At 48.8% G+C, this 18577-nt stretch overlaps 1 protein-coding gene across 1 annotated transcript in view; it reads right to left on the bottom strand.

Moving 5' to 3' along the window:
* Window positions 1-18577, bottom strand: part of LOC140411419 (uncharacterized) — a 373458-nt gene that overhangs the window by 2385 nt on the left and 352496 nt on the right. The window contains exons 27-32 of the mRNA XM_072500526.1: window positions 17410-17463; window positions 10695-10748; window positions 5722-5811; window positions 5548-5592; window positions 3445-3522; window positions 2882-2917 (exon numbers count right to left, since the gene is read on the bottom strand). Of these exons, the coding sequence (XP_072356627.1) occupies window positions 2882-2917; window positions 3445-3522; window positions 5548-5592; window positions 5722-5811; window positions 10695-10748; window positions 17410-17463 (357 nt within the window). The remainder of the gene's footprint in view (window positions 1-2881; window positions 2918-3444; window positions 3523-5547; window positions 5593-5721; window positions 5812-10694; window positions 10749-17409; window positions 17464-18577) is intronic.

Raw genomic sequence — 18577 nt, 5'->3', positions numbered from 1 at the left:
GGAAAGGAGCTGACCTCTCAATGTTTTTGTATTTTGGAATGTTGAACAGCGGTCATCTACTCAAGGAGTTTGTTTCTCTAGACTTTTACAGGAATGTATTTAGATGATTGGTGCTAGTGGAATGAATAACTCAGCTGGAACCGTTGGCCATTCCATGTACTTTTTTTCTACATTACGCAAGTTTAACGAAATGGTGAAGTAATATATGTTGTTGCAGTTTTAAAGCACTGGGTGAATGATGTTATTGTCATTGGAATTCCAACAGCCCTGGAAGTGTAGCCCATGGATCCCGTATCTCATGAGGGTGCGGGGGGGATGTGGCGGTGTTGCTCACCCAGGGTGATCAACTCTCGGTGAGGGGGAGGATGTGGAAATATACATGAGATTCTTTACTATGTGGGACTATATGAATGGGCAGCGGTTGCTGGCGAACATGTGAAAGGTGAAAGAGAGCGGGGAGCAGGGACACGGGAGCTGGGGGGTGGGGGGGGGGCAGGTATGGGGGAAACTTCTGCATGCAGTAGGGTGGGGGAGTTGCTCTGGTGAACCTCTGAGGACTGGGGTGGGGGGTATTCAGTCAAAGCTGTGGGAGTTTGAGGGCTAGTGGAATAGCGAGAACAGGGTGGGGAGGGAGTGGGTCGCTGGTAGACCTGTTAGGTCAGGCAGCTGGGAACATTGCAAACACATAGCTCCATACTGCACATGCACACGATTTAGTGTCTGAAATATGGTGGAAAACAGCATCCTGGTAACACACATCCCAGGACACGAGAGAATCGACTCAAATTTGGGACGATCTTATAAGATCCGAGATGGTTGGTCAGCTGGTGCACCTTGAGGTTCCACATTAGATGGAAAAATAAAATTGAAGAGGAGAAAACCTGCCCTTCATGTGCAGTTTCTAAATTTGTATCTGTCAAAGTGAGGTTTACAGAGGTTACCATCTCCCTCTTGGACTGTGGGATATCTTGTGGTTAAGGGAGTAATGAATGAAGGTGTTAAATATTAGCTTAGAAACAACTGCCACTATTGCAGTTCTCAAATATTAGCTTAGCTACAACTGCTACTTCTCTGCAACAAAACTGTTATTCATTTAACATAAACAGTTGTGTTAATATAATGGGGGAACGTGCTCACATTGCCAATACAGACTTCTGAGCCTATGGTTTAAAAATAAAAGCAATTGGGAGCTGAGTGTGCCAGTCAATGTTACTGTGAATGTCTGCGCAGGAAATCTGCAAAGAAAATGCAATTGTCTCAGAAAGGGCACAACAAGACGGATCCCAAGAATCTTAGAGAATGAGGGACAGGGCAACTGTTTATTTTTATTCGCTGTTGGGCTGCGAGCAGTGCAGGCAAGATCAAGGTAATGCCCTTCCTAATTACCCCTGGGGCAGAGGGTACTAAGTTATCATCTCGAACTGCAGCAGCCCATTTGGTGTAGATACAACGAACAGTGCTTTTTTTCCCCCTGAAGTGGCACGATACAAACTAAGGAGCTAATACCACTTCAGAAGCAGTTGAGGAAAATCACATTGTTGAGCTTTGGGACTTACACGTGAGCTGCATCAGGATCTTGTAAGGACCTCAAATTACGTTAGTGAACTAGTGGGGTTATCCGACAATCTGGTAGTTTCATCGTCATTATTAATGTCAATCGCATTTTATTTCAGATTATTTAATTGTACCTAAAATTCCCCCAGGTGCCCTGTTGTGATCTGAACTGATGTCTCCAGAGTATCAGTTTGTGTTAGTAGTTCAATAACATTATCGCTATGCTACTGACCCGCCAAGAAGCTGAGGAGCTTCGAGAAGCTCAAGTTTTTGTGAAAATTGTGGTTCAAGGGGGGAATCTCGTCAAAGCCGATAAACCCTTGAATGGATTTCGCTGAGGTAAACCCAAATTAATGTTTCGAACCTCATCAAGAATGGAAGATCTGAGGCTGTATATTTGGAACAATTATTTCAGCAAAAAACCATTTGACCTGAAAGCTGGTAATTCTGAACAAGCTTTTGAGTGAATTAACAGAGCATAAACATTGTGGTTATGCAGGATAGAAATAACATGGTGGAAAAGTAAAGGTAAGGGGCGAAATTCTCCCCAAACGGCGCGATGTCCGCCGACTGGCGCCCAAAGCGGCGCCAATCAGACGGGCATCGCGCCGTCCCAAAGGTGCGGAATGCTCCGCATCTTTGGGGGCCGAGCCCCAACATTGAGGGGCTAGGCCGGCGCCGGAGGGATTTCCGCCCCGCCAGCTGGCGGAAACGGCCTTTGTTGCCCCGCCAGCTGGCGCGGAAATGACATGTCGGGGCGGCGCATGCGCGGGAGTGTCAGCGGCCGCTGACAGTTTCCCGCGCATGCACAGTGGGGAGAGTCTCTTCTGCCTCCGCCATGGTGGAGACCGTGGCAGAGGCGGAAGGGAAAGAGTGCCCCCACGGCACAGGCCCGCCCGCGGATCGGTGGGCCCCGATCGCGGGCCAGGCCACCGTGGGGGCACCCCCCAGGGTCAGATCGCCCCGCGCCCCCCCCAGGACCCCGGAGCCCGCCCACGCCGCCTTGTCCCGCCGGTAAATAGGTACTCTAATTCACGCCGGCGAGACAGGCAATTTATCGGCGGGACTTCGGCCCATCCGGGCCGGAGAACCGAGCGGGAGGCCTGCCAACCGGCGCGGCCCGATTCCCGCCCCCGCCCAATCTCCGGTACCGGAGACTTTGGCAACCCGTTGGGTCGGAGAATGATGCCCAAGCTTCTTGAGGCAAAATGGCCATATTTAATGGCCACAATCACTCTGTCTGAATTTATCACCTTCAAGGCAATAAACCCTGCATGTTGCGTACGTAATCAATTATCATTTTTATTGAAGAAGAAAAAAGTCTTACCCTTATACCTGGCTCTCCAGAAGGACCTCGAGGACCCTATGGGGAAGTGAAAAAGATGTTAAAAACTGATTAAATATATCCCAATTTTGGGCAGCACGGTGGCACTACTGCCTCATGGCGCTGAGGACCCGGGTTCGATCCCGGCTCCGGGTTACTGCCCGTGTGAAGTTTGCACATTCTCCCCATGTGTGCGTGGGTTTCACCCCCACACCCCAAACATGTGCAGGCTAGGCTGGCCATGCTAAATTGCCCCTTAATTGAAAAAAAAAGAATGAGTACTCTAAATTTATGGTGGTGGTTCTTCTTGAATGATTGCAGTTTGCATTGTGATACTGCTTCCACAATGTTATCAGGAAGAATTTCGGAGCTAAGGACAATGAGAGAACAGTCATATAGACCCAGGTCAGGGAGATGTGTGAGCTGACAGAGAATCTGGGGGTAATGGTGTTCCCATCAAATGGTTTTATCTTGATGTGGAGACTTAGGGGCTAGAAGGTGGTGTCAAAGTAATGGCATCTAAGAAAGTAAAATGTTGGAGGTTCTGATGAAATGTTTATACTTACTGGGGCGCCAAGACGGCTAACTCCAGGTGGTCCCTTCTCACCTTGTGGACCTTGAAGACCATGTAATCCACGCTCACCCTGAAAAATATCCCAGTTTCATCATTGAGCAAATGCCAGGAAGTGCTATTCTTAGTAGCTACACGTTTGTGAAGTTAAATGGAGCTAATATTGAGAGTTATCTGGAGGCAACTTAGATGTACTGTTAAGCATTCCTTCCCAAACTTCACATGCAAGCAATGCATCCATTAGGGAGGAAGTCCCAGCATTTTGACCCAGAGACAGTGAAGGGACGGAGATATATTTCCAAGTTAGGATGGTGAGGATTAAGCAAATCTTGTGTAAACATAAATCTTAACCACAGCAACTCAATCAAGTAATGACTAAATAAATAGAATACATTTCTAAATAGAGATTAGGATGTTAAATGTCATTTAAGAGACAATTGGAGATACATTTTATCCACACTCACAGGCAGGTGATACATTTAATGCAAGGACAACTATAATTGACTTCGGGTTAATTAGAATGCACCGTCTCAGGTATTAACCTGCATGGTGATTTGTATCATGAATTATTCAGTTTTCATAATCCCAGCGGGGAGCCATTGTAGAAGACAGTGTGGATTGGAGAGTTTGGGCCTGGTGCAAATTTCCTAACTCCAAGCTCTTTGCTCCAGGATTTCCAATGCCCGGGCTGGAGTCTGCCCATAATTGCTGTATGTGGCTTTGGAGGTCACAGATCTTGTAACTTAATCAACCCAAGTGTTTTCATATTTTGAGTCTCTCTCTTTTCTATTTATATTGAGAATTTAAGGATCTCAACCTGACAACATATGATCTATGGGCTTTAACACAAAATGCAGCACGCAGGAGGCCTTTCACTTATATTTTATAAAATAAGGAGGCCTGCATTTTAAAAATGTATTTAGGGATCGTCGGCATCATTGGCTCATTGGTGAATATATTTCTAAGTTTGGAAGTTGCTGCCTGAGGAACTTTGGTGAGTTTGCAATGTGAGTTTGCGAACTTGCAATGTGTTGAACTGATTTGTAAGCCAAAATGATCATAATTATTTAATATTTTATTTTTATTTCAATGAGTGTCGCTATCTATCTCATGAAATATGATTACTTGTTTTATTTTAATTGTGATCATAATCACAATTTGGTGCTTGTAGCCATAATGATTTTCAAATTAACCCATTTCCTATCAATCTATTCATTGTAGATGTGCACACGAAACATAATAGCCATATCAGCTCGTCAATAACTAAATATGCTGGGCAGAATCTGTTTCAATTGTCCCTCAGGGGATTCACTCTTCCTCAGATAATGGGTGAAGTTCAGTCAAAGAGGGGGCAAGAGGTATATAATTGGTGGAAGGATGTGGATCCAGGAGCCAAAAAGCCTTTTTTCTTGTTCCACCTTTACCGGTCTAATGATTTTTATTATTCTGTTTTTTAAAAAAAATCATACTTTTTCTCCCTGATGTTTTGATTCACCTCTCGCTATTTCCTTGGGCTACATAGATTCCTTCAGTTGTGAGCATGTACTAGGATGGTGGCACAGTGGTTAGCCTTGCTGCCTCACAGATCTAGGGACCCGGGTTCGATTCCGACCTTGGCTGACTGTGTGGAGTTTGCACTTTCTCCCCGTGTCTGTGTGGGTACCTTCCAGGTGCTCCGGCTTCCTCCTAAAGATGTTCAGGTTAGGTGGATTGGCCATGCTAAATTGTCCCTTAGTGTCCAAGGATGTTCAGGTTAGGTTACAGGATTAGGGCAGGGTGGGGGTGGAGTGGACCTGGGTAGAGTGCTCTTTTGGAGATTCAGTGCAGACTTGATGGGTCAAATGGCCTCCTTCTGCATGGTAGGGATTCTACGAACATACTCCTTTGAACCTAAATGTTCATTAACTATCCTATTATTTACGCTTCCTTCCTCTCGGATAATTCCATTGGTCAGTATCATTCAGAGATGTGGCTTGTTACAACAGATCTGAGGTGGAATGTATTAAAATCACTGGCGGTTCTCTAGAACTACTCACTGAACCTTTGCATTACCACAGTTTGACTCTACAATTTTTATTGACAAGCCTGTTCATTATACCTTAGGTCCCCGCGACCCTCGTGCTCCAGGTCGACCCACCGGCCCCTAATTGTAATAAGAAGCCAACAATTAAACAAAAAAAAGATAGAACATAATTTATTGATCCGCATTCGTACGTTTCAAATTATTTATTTTTCTAAAACAAAATCACCCGTTGTCCAAAATGACACGAACCTCTTTTCCATGTAATCCTGTCCCTGGAAGTCCGGGGTGACCTTTGTCTCCTTTCTGACCGGGTGGTCCAAGAGCACCCCCAGAATCTCCCTGTAAGCCAGAGGAACTCGCATTGATTAACACAAAACAAACTTACATGCTTAAACCGACAAGAGCTTCAAATTCAACAGGAAAAGAGACAGGGGGTTGGAAAAAAAAACAGCGAGAGGAAGAAAAAGAGTGCATCAGATGCTGACAATGGCTCTGAACCCTGCGGGAGGTGTAGTGGACTGAATGATCGCCACTTGCCTTTACAGCAGCAAATAACCACAAGGAAGGGTTTTCATCTTGAGCCCAGATAAAGAATGCTAACTAACCATGCCATTGGAAAGAAAGAGCTAACATGATATATAGATCCTCAAGCTAAAAGTGCTTCACATTCAAAGGATTTTGTCAATACCTTTTGCCATGCAACGAGACTCAGCTGCCATTATCTGTACAGCAAGATCCCAAAATTGCAGCAAATAAATCACCATTTGTTTTTGGAGGTATTGGTTCAGGAATTAATGTAGCCCAGGATCCTATTTTTTTCCCCCAAAACGGTGTAGTGGGGTGATCATTTATGTCCACCTGATCAGGCTTCAATATAATGGACATAATTTAATGAGTGCCAGGGTTTGCTGTCCTGCCAGCCCCAGAAGAGTGCTTGGGGAACGCATCCCCAAGGAAAGTTTAAATGGCTGGAGGCGGAGTTTCTGCTTCTCACCCATGGGGAGAGATGCTAGCCAATCAGTTGGCCGACAGCTTCAAAGTCACAATAGCACCACCAAGAGTGATGGCCACTGTTGGAGCTACAAGCGGTCCCACGAATCAGCCTGGGAGCCAGGACGGCTGTTATTGGTGGGACGGGGTGTGTGTGTGTGTGTGTGTGGGGGGGGGGGGAGGTGGGGTTATGAGGGGGAGGCCCTGGCATCAGGGTTTGGGAGTGGGGACGAGGGGAAGGACTGGAGCAGAGGGCAGACCTCAAAAACATGGACAAGGCTCCCCATTTGGAAAATGGGGCCTTTTTGAAAAATGAAATGAATGAAAATCGCTTATTGTCACAAGTAGGCTTCAAATGAAGTTACTGTGAAAAGCCCCTTTTTGGCTTGGATTGGATTTGTTTATTGTCACGTGTACCGAGGTACAGTGAAAAGTATTTTTCAGCGAGCAGCTCAACAGATCATTAAGCACATGAGAAAACACATAATCGGCAACACAAGGTGCACAACGTAACCACACAACACTGGCATTGAGTAAAGCATACAGGGGTGTAGTGTTAATGAAATCAGTCCATAACAGTGTCGTTTAGGAGTCTGGTGACAGTGGGGAAGAAGCTGTTTTTGAATCTGTTTGTGCGTGTTCTCAGACTTCTGTATCTCCTGCCCGATGGAAGTTGGAAGAGTGAGTAAGCCGGGTGGGAGGGATCTTTGATTATGCTGCCCGCTTTCCCCAGGCAGCGGGAGGTGTAGATGGAGTCAATGGATGGGAGGCAGGTTTGTGTGATGGACTGGGCTGTGTTCACGACTCTCTGAAGTTTTTTGCGGTCTTGGGCCGTGCAGTTGCCATACCAGGCTGTGATGCAGCCCAATAGGATGCTTTCTATGGTGCATCTGTAAAGGTTGGTATGAGTTAATGTGGACATGCCAAATTTCCTTAGTTTCCTGAGGAAGTATAGGCGCTGTTGTGCTTTCTTGGTGGTAGCGTCGACGTGGGTGGACCAGAACAGATGTTTGCAGATGTGTACCCCTATGATGTGTGATGGCCTGTGATGGGGGCTCCTCCCATTACCTGCCCAATTTCAAAGCAGAGTAACTTGCTGTACATCACATTCCCACCGTCCCGGACCTCCTCCTACTCGTCTCCAGTTTGAGGTTGGACAGGAAGTGACCCTTAAATGGGCAGCACGGTAGTATTGTGGATAGCACAATTGCTTCACAGCTTCAGGGTCCCAGGTTCGATTCCGGCTTGGGTCACGTCTGTGCGGAGTCTGCACATCCTCTCCGTGTGTGCGTGGGTTTCCTCCGGGTGCTCCAGTTTCCTCCCACAGTCCAAAGATGTGCAGGTCAGGTGGATTGGCCATGATAAATTGCCCTTAGTGTCCAAAATTGCCCTTAGTGTTGGGTGGGGTTACTGGGTTATGGGGATAGGTTGGAGGTGTTGACCTTGGGTAGGGTGCTCTTTCCAAGAGCCGGTGCAGATTCGATGGGCCGAATGGCCTCCTTCTGCACTGTAAATTCTATTATATTCATTAATTTGTCAATTAACCTGCTGGCAGAGGCCCATGGAATTATGCCCAACATTTATTCTGAAAGGTGCCTCCAGCAAAGCAGCACTCCCTTAGCACTGAACAGAAGTGCCAGCCGATTTCTCAACTTCGGGAGTGCAGTTTGAATGCATACATTTTGAGCTCAGAGCTGTGAGTGGCACCACTGATTCTGGGATAGTTGGAAACGCATTTTCAATTTTAAAGAAAAATCACATTTCCATTCCAGTACTGTTCCACCTGCAGTATTCTCTGTTCTCCTTTCCCACTATTCACCAATTGGTAAACTGTCAAACACCCAGTAACCAGACAACAATTCCTTCCAATTAATTGCATCTTTTAAAATTATTGTTGTTCTTTATCAAACGGTGCAGGAAACAAATGGGATATTTTCGGGTTTTTCCTCAGCTTTATGACGCCTAATGAATCTGGGGAACTCCTCAATAAAGAGTGGCAATTTAAACTTTTATTATCGGGTTAAAAACAGGAGATGGTAAGAAATAAGGACAGATTGCATTTATATATCACCTTCCACTATCTTGTCCCTATTGTAGCGTGTTGGTTACTGTTTAGTAGGTCTTAATGAAGGGCAGCATGGCAGCACAGTGTTGAGCACTGCTGCCTCACACCGCCAGGGACCCTCGTTCGATTCCAGCCTTGGGTGACTGTTTGGAGTTTGCACTTTCTCCCCGTGTCTGCGTGGGTTTCCACCGGTTTCCTTCCACAGTCCAAAGATGTGCAGGTTAGGTGGATTGGCCATGCTAAAATTGCCCCTTAGCGTCCAAAGATGTGTAGTTAGGTTACGGGGCTAGGGCGGGGGAGCAGATTGATGTAGAGTGCTCTTTCGGAGGGCTGGTGCAGACTCGATGGGTTGAATGGCCTCCTTCTGCACTGGAGGGATTCTATTAACTCTTCTTAGTCTTAAGTAGGTTAATTGTATGTATTTATTAACGACAAGAACAATGTGTGAATAGTAAAGGGTTCAAGCTCGGAGCTGTCTCCATGCTTGCTTGTGGCACATGGCTCTGTCCAACACTAAGCTGACCCGCAGGTGCGGGTCATGTGCTCCAATGCATGACTGTGTGGGCGGTACTGTACTTAGTCCCACAGTAACCCAGGGGCAGCACAGTAGCATTGTGGATAGCTCAATTGCTTCACAGCTCCAGGGTCCCAGGTTCGATTCCGGCTTGGGTCACTGTCTGTGCAGAGTCTGCACATCCTCCCCGTGTGTGCGTGGGTTTCCTCCGGGTGCTCCGGTTTCCTTCCACAGTCCAAAGCTGTACAGGTTAGGTGGATTGGCCATGATAAATTGCCCTTAGTGTCCAAAATTGCCCTTAGTGTTGGGTGGGGTGGCTGGGTTATGGGGATAGGGTGGATGTGTTGACCTTGGGTAGGGTGCTCTTACCAAGAGCCGTTGCAGACTCGATGGGCCGAATGGCCTCCTTCTACACTGTAAATTCTATGATATGTGCCAGATCATTATACTACTGTCCCAAAACACTTCACAGCCAGTACTTCTGAAGTACGGTCACTGTTGTAATATGGGGAAAGCAGTGGCCAACGTGTGATTAATATGAATCGAGATATCAGGAATAACTCCCTGCCCCCCTCCCCTTTCCTCATCTTCAAAAGAATGTCGTAGGGGTGGGGGGGGGGGCAGCGATACAGGGCTTTCTTGGGTTAACATCTCACGTGAAAGATGACACCTGTGACAGTATCAGTCTGGATTTTGTGGTCATGTCCTGGACTGGGACTTAACCTGTTGACTCAGGGACACTAGCTGACATCTTGATTCATGGCCTGTTTTACAATTCATTAAATCATAGAGTGCTACAGTATAGCAGGGGGCCTTTCAGCCCTTTGTCTCTTTGCCAGCAGTTTAAAAAAAGACCTAGGTTGGACTTTTCCGGCTATTGCGATTTACTTTTTCCATTGGCGGCACATTTCTGCCTGTTCCCGGCAGTGTGGGGTGGCTTCAATGGGAAATCCCACTGACAAGTGGCGGGAAGACAGAATCCCACGGCCAGCGAATGGAATACTGCCGAGAAACACGCGGCTGGGGGAACCGGAAAATCCGGCCATCAATTTGATGTGTTATGTACTCCGGGATAACACAGGCTGCAACTGGATGCAGCATTAACAAAAAGATACTCCAGACCTTGAAATTAGTTCAATCTGATTTATTGAACCAGTAGCACAGTTAGCATAGTTCTCTATGAGTTCGACTCTCTGCTAACCTAAGTGTGGTTACTCTGTCTGACTGAACCAGACTAGCCCTTAGCCACGTGCTGGAGGCGTGATACTGTACATACACCCTGACTCACTCTGTAAATGTTCATCAGTGGAAAAAGGCGGAGCGTGAGTGCCTCGTGCCTTTTATAGTGAGATACCACCCCTGAGTGTCCTGCCTGCTCATTGGTCATGTCCTGTTCTCTGTTCTCATTAGCTACCTGCCTGTGCCTGTCTGTATATCATTATCTGCATGTCTGCATATCATGACACGATTAATCCCACTCCCCTGATATTTCCCAGTGGACTTCCAGGCTTTTCCATTGTCCTCAAAAAAATGATACCTGATGTAAAATGGGTGGCCAATTCACAGTCCTCAGGTTTTATACATCAAAGTTGCAATATCCCTCCCACCCGCCAATGTTTAGAAATGTAATGATGGAATGAAGTAAGATAAAACCTTGTCACCCTTTTCACCCTGTCTTCCCGGGTTGCCAGATGCTCCTGTCAATCCCTGAGAAACAAGAGATGAGAGAGAGAAAAAACACAAATTATTATTTGATCGCAATCAGAAAGTGACAACATGCGACAATAATAATAATAGATATCTGTTAAGCTCTGCCAAACTTCACTGGAGCAGCGCTGTCATGATAAATTTCAAGGTAAAGACATTCGACTGCCAGCTCAGATGAAGGTACAGTGAGGTTGAATGTTTCACAGAGAGAGGACTAATATATTTTTAAAGAATTGCTTTCTTCAGAACAGGTTAACCCTTAGAAAACTCCCAAATAATTAGCTCATGGCAGCCACTTGCAAGAAAAAACCCGTGTGTTTAAATCCAGACTCGTATTGATTTGAAAGGACAGAAATTCGAGCGTACATTGCTGCACATTCAATACACAGTCCAAACACTCGGGAGCACTAAAATTTTTTAAAAAACTTATCCAAATTAAAACTGGAAGAAGAGGTTTATTTATTGATTGGGTGACGAAGAACTAAGTGTCCTATATTTTAGATCTTGGTTCTTAAATAATAAGATGCTACGGTGCAGGATATTCACTGAGGTTGTCTTGATCTCCTCCCCACCACCCCCTCCTCCCCGTCATCTCACCCACCGCACAAATGACACATTTGTATAAGCAGTGTTTTGTCGTCTCGCGTATCCCTGATTTGAATCGCTCCAACATTGGTAGCTATGCCTAGACTTGTGGTAAACCACTGTATTATATTGTATTGTACTGTTGTATTGTTACATGCCTGGGCTTGTCCCTGCTGGCTCCGCCTGTGGCTCCTCCCCTCAGGCTCATGTATAAAGGTGGCTAACCTCCAGCCCTGCCCTCATTCTGGAACCGGCTGCCAGCAGGTATCTTTTAGCTGATTAAAGCCACAGTTTTTCTCCCGACTCCTCGTCTGTCGTCATTGATGGTACATCAATTTCATCAGCTTAAAATTTTCAGATGGATCCATCGCTAAAACCTGATCGCCTGGAGCTGGACCCCCAAGCACCCAACACCACTATTACGTTTGAACACTGCTTCGAATCGTACGTCGTGTCCTCCGCGATCGCCGTCGCCGAGACCCACAAGCTGCGAATCCTCAACTCCCGGGTGAGCCCGCAAGTATTCCTTATCAGCAGGTAAGCTGACTCATATGATAATGCGATAGCGCTGTTGACAGGACAGTATGTTAAGGGAGTCAACGAGGTGTATGCTGTAGCCACCTAAATTGGCCAACTCCAGATTTAAAATGGCGAACGGCAAAGGCTGATGGGAAAGTCAGCCAACAAGACAGAAACCAGCAGCTGCAGGTTTGCTGTGTATTTACCTCTGCAAAAAACCAGACAACATCAATACCAGCGGCCATCAGCATAACAAAGTAGCGGCCATCTACTGATCAGCAATCCCCGGGAACAATAAGTAACATTTTGGACACACAAAGCAAAGCCAGACTCCCCGGCGCCAGCAGGAGCCAACACAAAGGAGGTGAACGAGCACCTCAAGACCACCCATCAATCAGCGAACCGCTCCAGTATTGGAGAAAATCGAACCAAGCGATTGGGACGAAGTCCAATCACTTAGGACCAGGTACAGGGTCTGCCCCGAAAGGCGGGAAGCCCCTGGGGACTATAAGAGTTGAGCCCCAAGTCCAAATCTCTCTCTCTTCACAGTTCTTCCTGCCCGGGTCACCCAGCAACACAAACCAACATTGACCGTGACCGGTGCAGTGACTCCAGTGATCACCGAAGCCCGTAAGTCTTAATTCAACGCTCGCTACGAGATAGGCGCTCCTAGCTACCGATCCGTACCAACTTCGAATCCCGTAGACTCAGAACCCGAACGAAAGGCCATTCGTTTCCCTGACCTGGTGGGCCAGTCCGAAGTTAAGTACAGGACTGTTAGTTGTAGAAGTAGCTTAGACGTAGAATTTGTGCATGAGTAGCGATTACTGTGTATAATAAATGTGCTTTGATTTAATTCTTACTAATCGGTGTATTGGATTATTGATCATTACTCGGACTTGAACCTCGTGGTGGTATTATAAAGATATCTGGCAACTCGAGAGCAAAGGTAATAAAACAGAGCAATTGAACCAAGGAGAAAATTAGCAACAATGCTAGGCATCTCCTTGCCATGAGGCGAGTGCGTCCCAGAGAATCGCAAGCCAAATTTCTGCGCGCATTGCGGGTACTCGGCTGGAACTGCAGTTGCAAGGCGGTATGGGCTGCCGAGCACACAGAGTTGCTGATCCGGGACACCTATGTCGCAGGCATAAAATCGAATTACATCTGCCAGCGCCTACTAGAAGGGGGTACACTCGACCTCCAAGAAACAGTATGGATTTCGGACTCATTAGAAGTGGCCTTCCACAATTTGGATGCCTACACCTCTGACCACGCGGCACCCTCGTGGACACTGCCATCACCCAACTCGGGGGCGCCGCATGCCTGTGCCGTGCAGCAACCTGCCAATCCCGGAGGCCCAAAATGCTACTTCTGTGGCCAGGGTAAGCACCCCAGGCAACGCTGCCCAGTGAGGAGTGCGATCTGCAAGGGGTGCGGTAAGAAGGGCCACTTCTCTAAAGTCTGCCAGGCCCGACCTGTTTGTAAGCCCAGTAGTGCTGCGTGTAAGGGCCACCTTCTTCAACACCACCCATCACGTATGACACGTGGGGCCGCCATCTTTGCCACAATCTTCACCGCCACCCGCCACGTGCGACCCGTGGGGGCCGCCATTTTAGCTGTCATCTTCGACGCCACCCACCACGTTCGACCCACAGGGGCCGCCATCTTTGATTCGCCCCACCGCCTCCCGGAATCCCTGCTCATTCGATCAGCCCGCCCACCTTCCGAAGATCATCTCCATCACCCTCGAACAGTCTCGACCTCATCACCTCGCCAAATCCACAATGCCAGTCCGGATCAACGGTCATGAAACGACCTGTCTGTTCGACTCCGGGAGCACAGAGAGCTTTATTCACCCAGATATGGTACGGCGCTGCTCCCTCCCAATCTTACCCGTGACCCAGAAAATCTCCCTGGCTTCCGAATCTCATTCCATGGAAGTCCGTGGGTACTGTGTTGCAATCCTTACAGTACGGGCATTGAGTTCAAAGGGTTCAAACTCTATGTCCTCATACAACTCTGCGCTGCCGTGCTACTAGGTCTTGACTTCCAGTGCCACCTCAAAAGTCTTAACCTGGAGTTCGATGGACCCCTGCTTCCCCCTCACCATATGTAGCCTATCGACCCTTAAAGTCGCCCCACCCCCGCTCTTCGCCAACCTCACCCTGGACTGTAAGCCGATACAGTGCTCGGGACAAGGCCTTAATCAGGTCGGAGGTCCAGCGACACTCGCAGGGAGGGATCATTGAGGCCAGTAACAGCCCCTGGATACGCAAGTGGTGGTCGTCAAAACTGGGGAGAAGCATTGGATGTTCATCGACTACAGTCAGACCATCAACCGGTACACGCAACTCGATGCGTACCCTCTTCCCCGCATATCTGACATCGTCAATCAGATTGCGCAGTACCGGGTCTTCTCCACCATCGACTTGAAGTCCGCGTACCACTAGCTCCCTATCCACCCGGAGGACCGCCAATACACTGCCACCGCCTCTACCACTTCCTCAGGGTCCCCTTCGGCATCACCAATGGGGTCTCGGTCTTCCAACGGGAGATGGACCGAATGGTTGACCAGTACGGGCTGTGGGCCATGTTCCCGTATCTGGATAATGTCATCATCTACGACCATGACCAGCAGGACCATGCGCCAACCCCAAAAAATTCCTCCACATCGCCAAGCTCCTTAACCTCACATACAATAAGGAGAAATATGTTTTCTGCACAACCCGCCGAGCCATCCTTGGCTACGTTGTGGAAAACGGAGTCCTAGGGCCCGACCCCGACCGCATGCGCCCCCTCCTGGAACTTCCCCTCCCCCACTGCCCCAAGGCCCTGAAGAGATGCCTGGGGTTCTTCTCCTACTATGCCCAGTGGGTCCCCAATTATGCGGACAAGGCCCGCCCACTCATTAAATCCACCCCTTTTCCCCTGATGGCTGAGGCCCGCCTGGCCTTCAACTGCATCAAAACAGATATTGCTAAAGCCGCGATGCACGCAGTAGACAAGTCCATCCCGTTCCAGGTGGAGGGCGATGCGTCCGACTTTGCCCTGGCCACTACCCTCAACCATGCGGGCAGGCCCGTGGCTTTCTTCTCCCGCACCCTCCAGGGCTCCGAAATTCGACACTCCTCCGTCGAAAAGGAAGCCCAAGCCATTGTGGAAGCTGTGCGACATTGGAGGCATTACCTGGCTGGCAGGCGATTCACTCTCCTCACTGACCAACAGTCGGTTGCCTTCATGTTCAATACCACACAGCGGGGCAAGATCAAGAATGACAAGATCCTAAGGTGGGGATCGAACTCTCCACCTATAATTATGATATTTTGTATCGACCTGGGAAGCTCAATGAGCCCCCAGATGCCCTACCCCGCGGTACATGTGCCAGCGCACAAGGAGACTGACTTCGGGCCATCCACAATTACCTCTGTCACCCAGGGGTCACCCGGTTCTTCCACTTCATTAAGGCCCGCAACCTGCCCTACTCCATTGAGGAGGTCAGGACCATGACCAGGGACTGCCAGGTCTGCGCGGAGTGCAAACCGCACTTCAATCGGCCAGACAGAGCACACCTGGTAAAGGCCTCCCGCCCCTTCGAGCGCCTCAGCATCGATTTCAAAGGGTCCCTCCCCTCCACTGACCGTAACGTGTACTTCCTCAACATCATTGATGAGTACTCACGTTTCCCTTTCACCATACCATGCCTTGACATGACCTCTGCCACAGTCATCAAGGCCCTCGCGGCCTCTTCACCTTGTTCGGTTCCCCCACCTATATTCATAGTGATCGGGGTTCCTCTTTCATGAGTGATGAGCTGCACCTGTTCCTGCTTAGCAAGGGCATCGCCTCAAGCAGGACTACCAGCTACAACCCCCGGGGAAACGGACAGGTGGAGAGGGAGAATGCGACGGTCTGGAAGGCCGTCCTTCTTGCCCTACGGTCTAGAAAGCTCTCTGTCTCCCGCCGGCAGGAGGACCTTCCCGATGCACTCCACTCCAAACGGTCTCTCCTGTGTACCGCCACCAATGTGATCCCTCATGAGAGGATGTTTGTTTTTCCCAGGAAGTCCACCTCAGGGGTCTCGCTCCCGTCCTGGCTGACGGTCCCAGGGCCCGTCCTCCTCTGGAAGCATGCGAGGAGCCATAAGTCGGATCCACTGGTCGAAAAGGTCCTTCTCCTTCATGCTAACCCCCAATATGCCTACGTGGCACACCTACGGGCTGGAGGACACAGTCTCCCTTCGGAATTTGGCACCCGCAGGTTCCCCAGTGACCATCACCACTACCCCCGACCCTACACCGTCTCCCCCCATTGCTACTCATCTACTACGAGGCGCAGAAGAAGACACGCTCCCGGACACGCAGGCCTCAACACCTCATCCGACACCAATATCCACACCACAGCCGGGACTGAGGCGGTCACGACGGAAAGTCAAAGCCCCCGACAGACTCGATCTATAACTCAACCCGTCCACTTCACCCCCGCCAGACTTTTTTTTAAAACAGGGGGTGAATGTGGTAAACCACTGTATTATATTGTATTGTATTGTACTGTTGTATTGTTACGTGCCTGGGCTTGTCCATGCTGGCTCCTGTGTCTCCTCCCCTCAGGCTCATGTATAAAGGTGGCTAACCTCCAGCCCTGCCCTCATTCTGGGACCGGCTGCCAGCAGGTGTCTTTAAGCTGATTAAAGCCACAGCTTTTCTCCCGACTCCTCGTCTGTCGTCAATTGATGGTACATCAAGACGCAAGTTCCAGAATGCGCTCCCGAAACATGTCTGCGTTTGCCCCCCCCCCCCTTTAAGACACCCCTTACCTCTCTAGCTACGTGTTTGGGTCACCTGTCCGAATACTTCTCTGTGTTTCGGTGTCAAATGTTGTTTGAAAATCAAGAGTAGCTTTCGGATGTCTTACTGAGGCTGAGGCGTTGTTCGTATGGCTGAGATGAGAGGTGGTATATTGGCTGCAAACTACCCGAATGGGACAGACTCCCGTAATGTGCACCATTAGCTGGGTGTTTTCCAGCACCCATTGCTGGAATTCCTCAGTGCAGGGAGTGAAAATGGCGTCCCAATCTCACGAGCCCCCGACGTGACTGCACCCCGCCCCCCCCTGCCCCCCAACCCCCACTCAGGTATGAGGTCCTCGGGTCCACCTGAAACCCAACACACACACACACATCTGCAGGACACCCCTGGCCCGATTCCCGCTGCGTGAAAAATGCCAGCTTGGTACCTTGGAAGTGCCAGCCTGGCACCCTGGAAGTGCCCCTGCCAGCTGGCAGTGCCACTTGGCACCTTGACATTGCCAGACTGACACTAGGAGCAGTGCCAGGCTGGGTTCCGTCTTAACGCCCTTTGTGAAAACTAGCAGTGAACGGCGCTCGACCGAGGATTGTAGGAGAGGGGGATCCCACGCCTTGGTATAGGATCTTGGGAACGCATATTAGAATGAGACTAGCTGTCTCACTCTAATATGCAGATTTGCCAGAAAGCACAGAAGCAACAATTCGTCCACATGTTCAAAATCGATTTTAGAATGTTCAGAACCTACTTACTAGTTCTCCTTTTAACCCTTTGGGACCCACTGGACCTGGCAATCCTGGACGACCCTGCAAAAGAGATGATAGTCAAACACACAGCACACAAAACCTTGCTGAAGGAAAAGACCCTGTGAAGTATCTAAGCTTTGTCATTAGAGTGCAGCCTTCAAACTTCAGGCCCACCATCTGCTAATCTTCCTACAGTTTTAGATCTATAATATACACACTGGCTTAACATTATGCAAGAATCACACATGCTGGGTTTACATTTTCACATTCCAGAGATCGAGCAAACCCCAGTATTCTTTGCCATTGAGATAGAGCCGTGAGTCTTTTGTCAGGATAGATTCTACCCAACCAAAGCATCCAATAACCTGTGGATTATTAAGGTTCCTGTAGGAATTCATGTTGTGTTCCTTGTTAGTCTGCACCTTGGATATTGTGAGCAGTCACTGAGACTCAAGCATGGGTTCCAGCCTCGGAAACAAGGCCTAGAACACTCAGAAGGCCCCTAAGGACGGAATTGTCAAACGTAAGCTACTCAGCCTTGAGATGATGGGTGGAATTTAACAGAAAGATTTCTAAGTTCATTTGTGGTGGGTTTTGGAGGGAGTTTCCCGTCGATTCTGATGGTGAGTTCCCCACCGCTATCAAACGACTCTTTGGGCAGGATTTTCAAGCCGCACCCATGGTCAAAGGTTCTTTACATGGTCCGCGACCCGCCAGTGGCGATCTTGTGGGGGACGGGACAGAAGAATCCAGCCCTTGGTCACTTCATCTGTGAGCAAAGATGGCTACTCACCTCCTCGGCTCCCCACAGTAGCCCTTCTGCCAGGTTCACGTTTTTCAAAAGGAATACTAATCGGCGCCAGCGTGACCACCTGCTGAGGATGCCCCTGAATGATGGTAGGCCGTTGGATGTGGGGTCGCTCTCATTAATTGTGTGGTAATTGGGTTTAGGTGGTGATAATTGGTTTCTCACCACGCTTCGGCGGGATCCCGATTTCGCCTATGGGAGTGGGCCGGTTGCATCGCAAACTGTTTGGCGCCTGGCGCGGTTCTCGTTTTTTGCCTCTCCCGCTATTCACTGGCCTCGTTTTGCTTGAGCAAGAATGAAACGAGGCCGAAGAATCGCGCCCCAAAGCTCTGGAACAGTTGAACACAAAGGAGACCTGGGGCTGGA

Source organism: Scyliorhinus torazame, chromosome 4 (genome assembly GCF_047496885.1).
Source record: "Scyliorhinus torazame isolate Kashiwa2021f chromosome 4, sScyTor2.1, whole genome shotgun sequence".
Classification (NCBI taxonomy): Eukaryota; Metazoa; Chordata; class Chondrichthyes; order Carcharhiniformes; family Scyliorhinidae; genus Scyliorhinus; species Scyliorhinus torazame.
The sequence above is the reverse complement of the archived record's forward strand: the minus strand, read 5'-3'. Positions and strand labels throughout refer to the sequence as shown.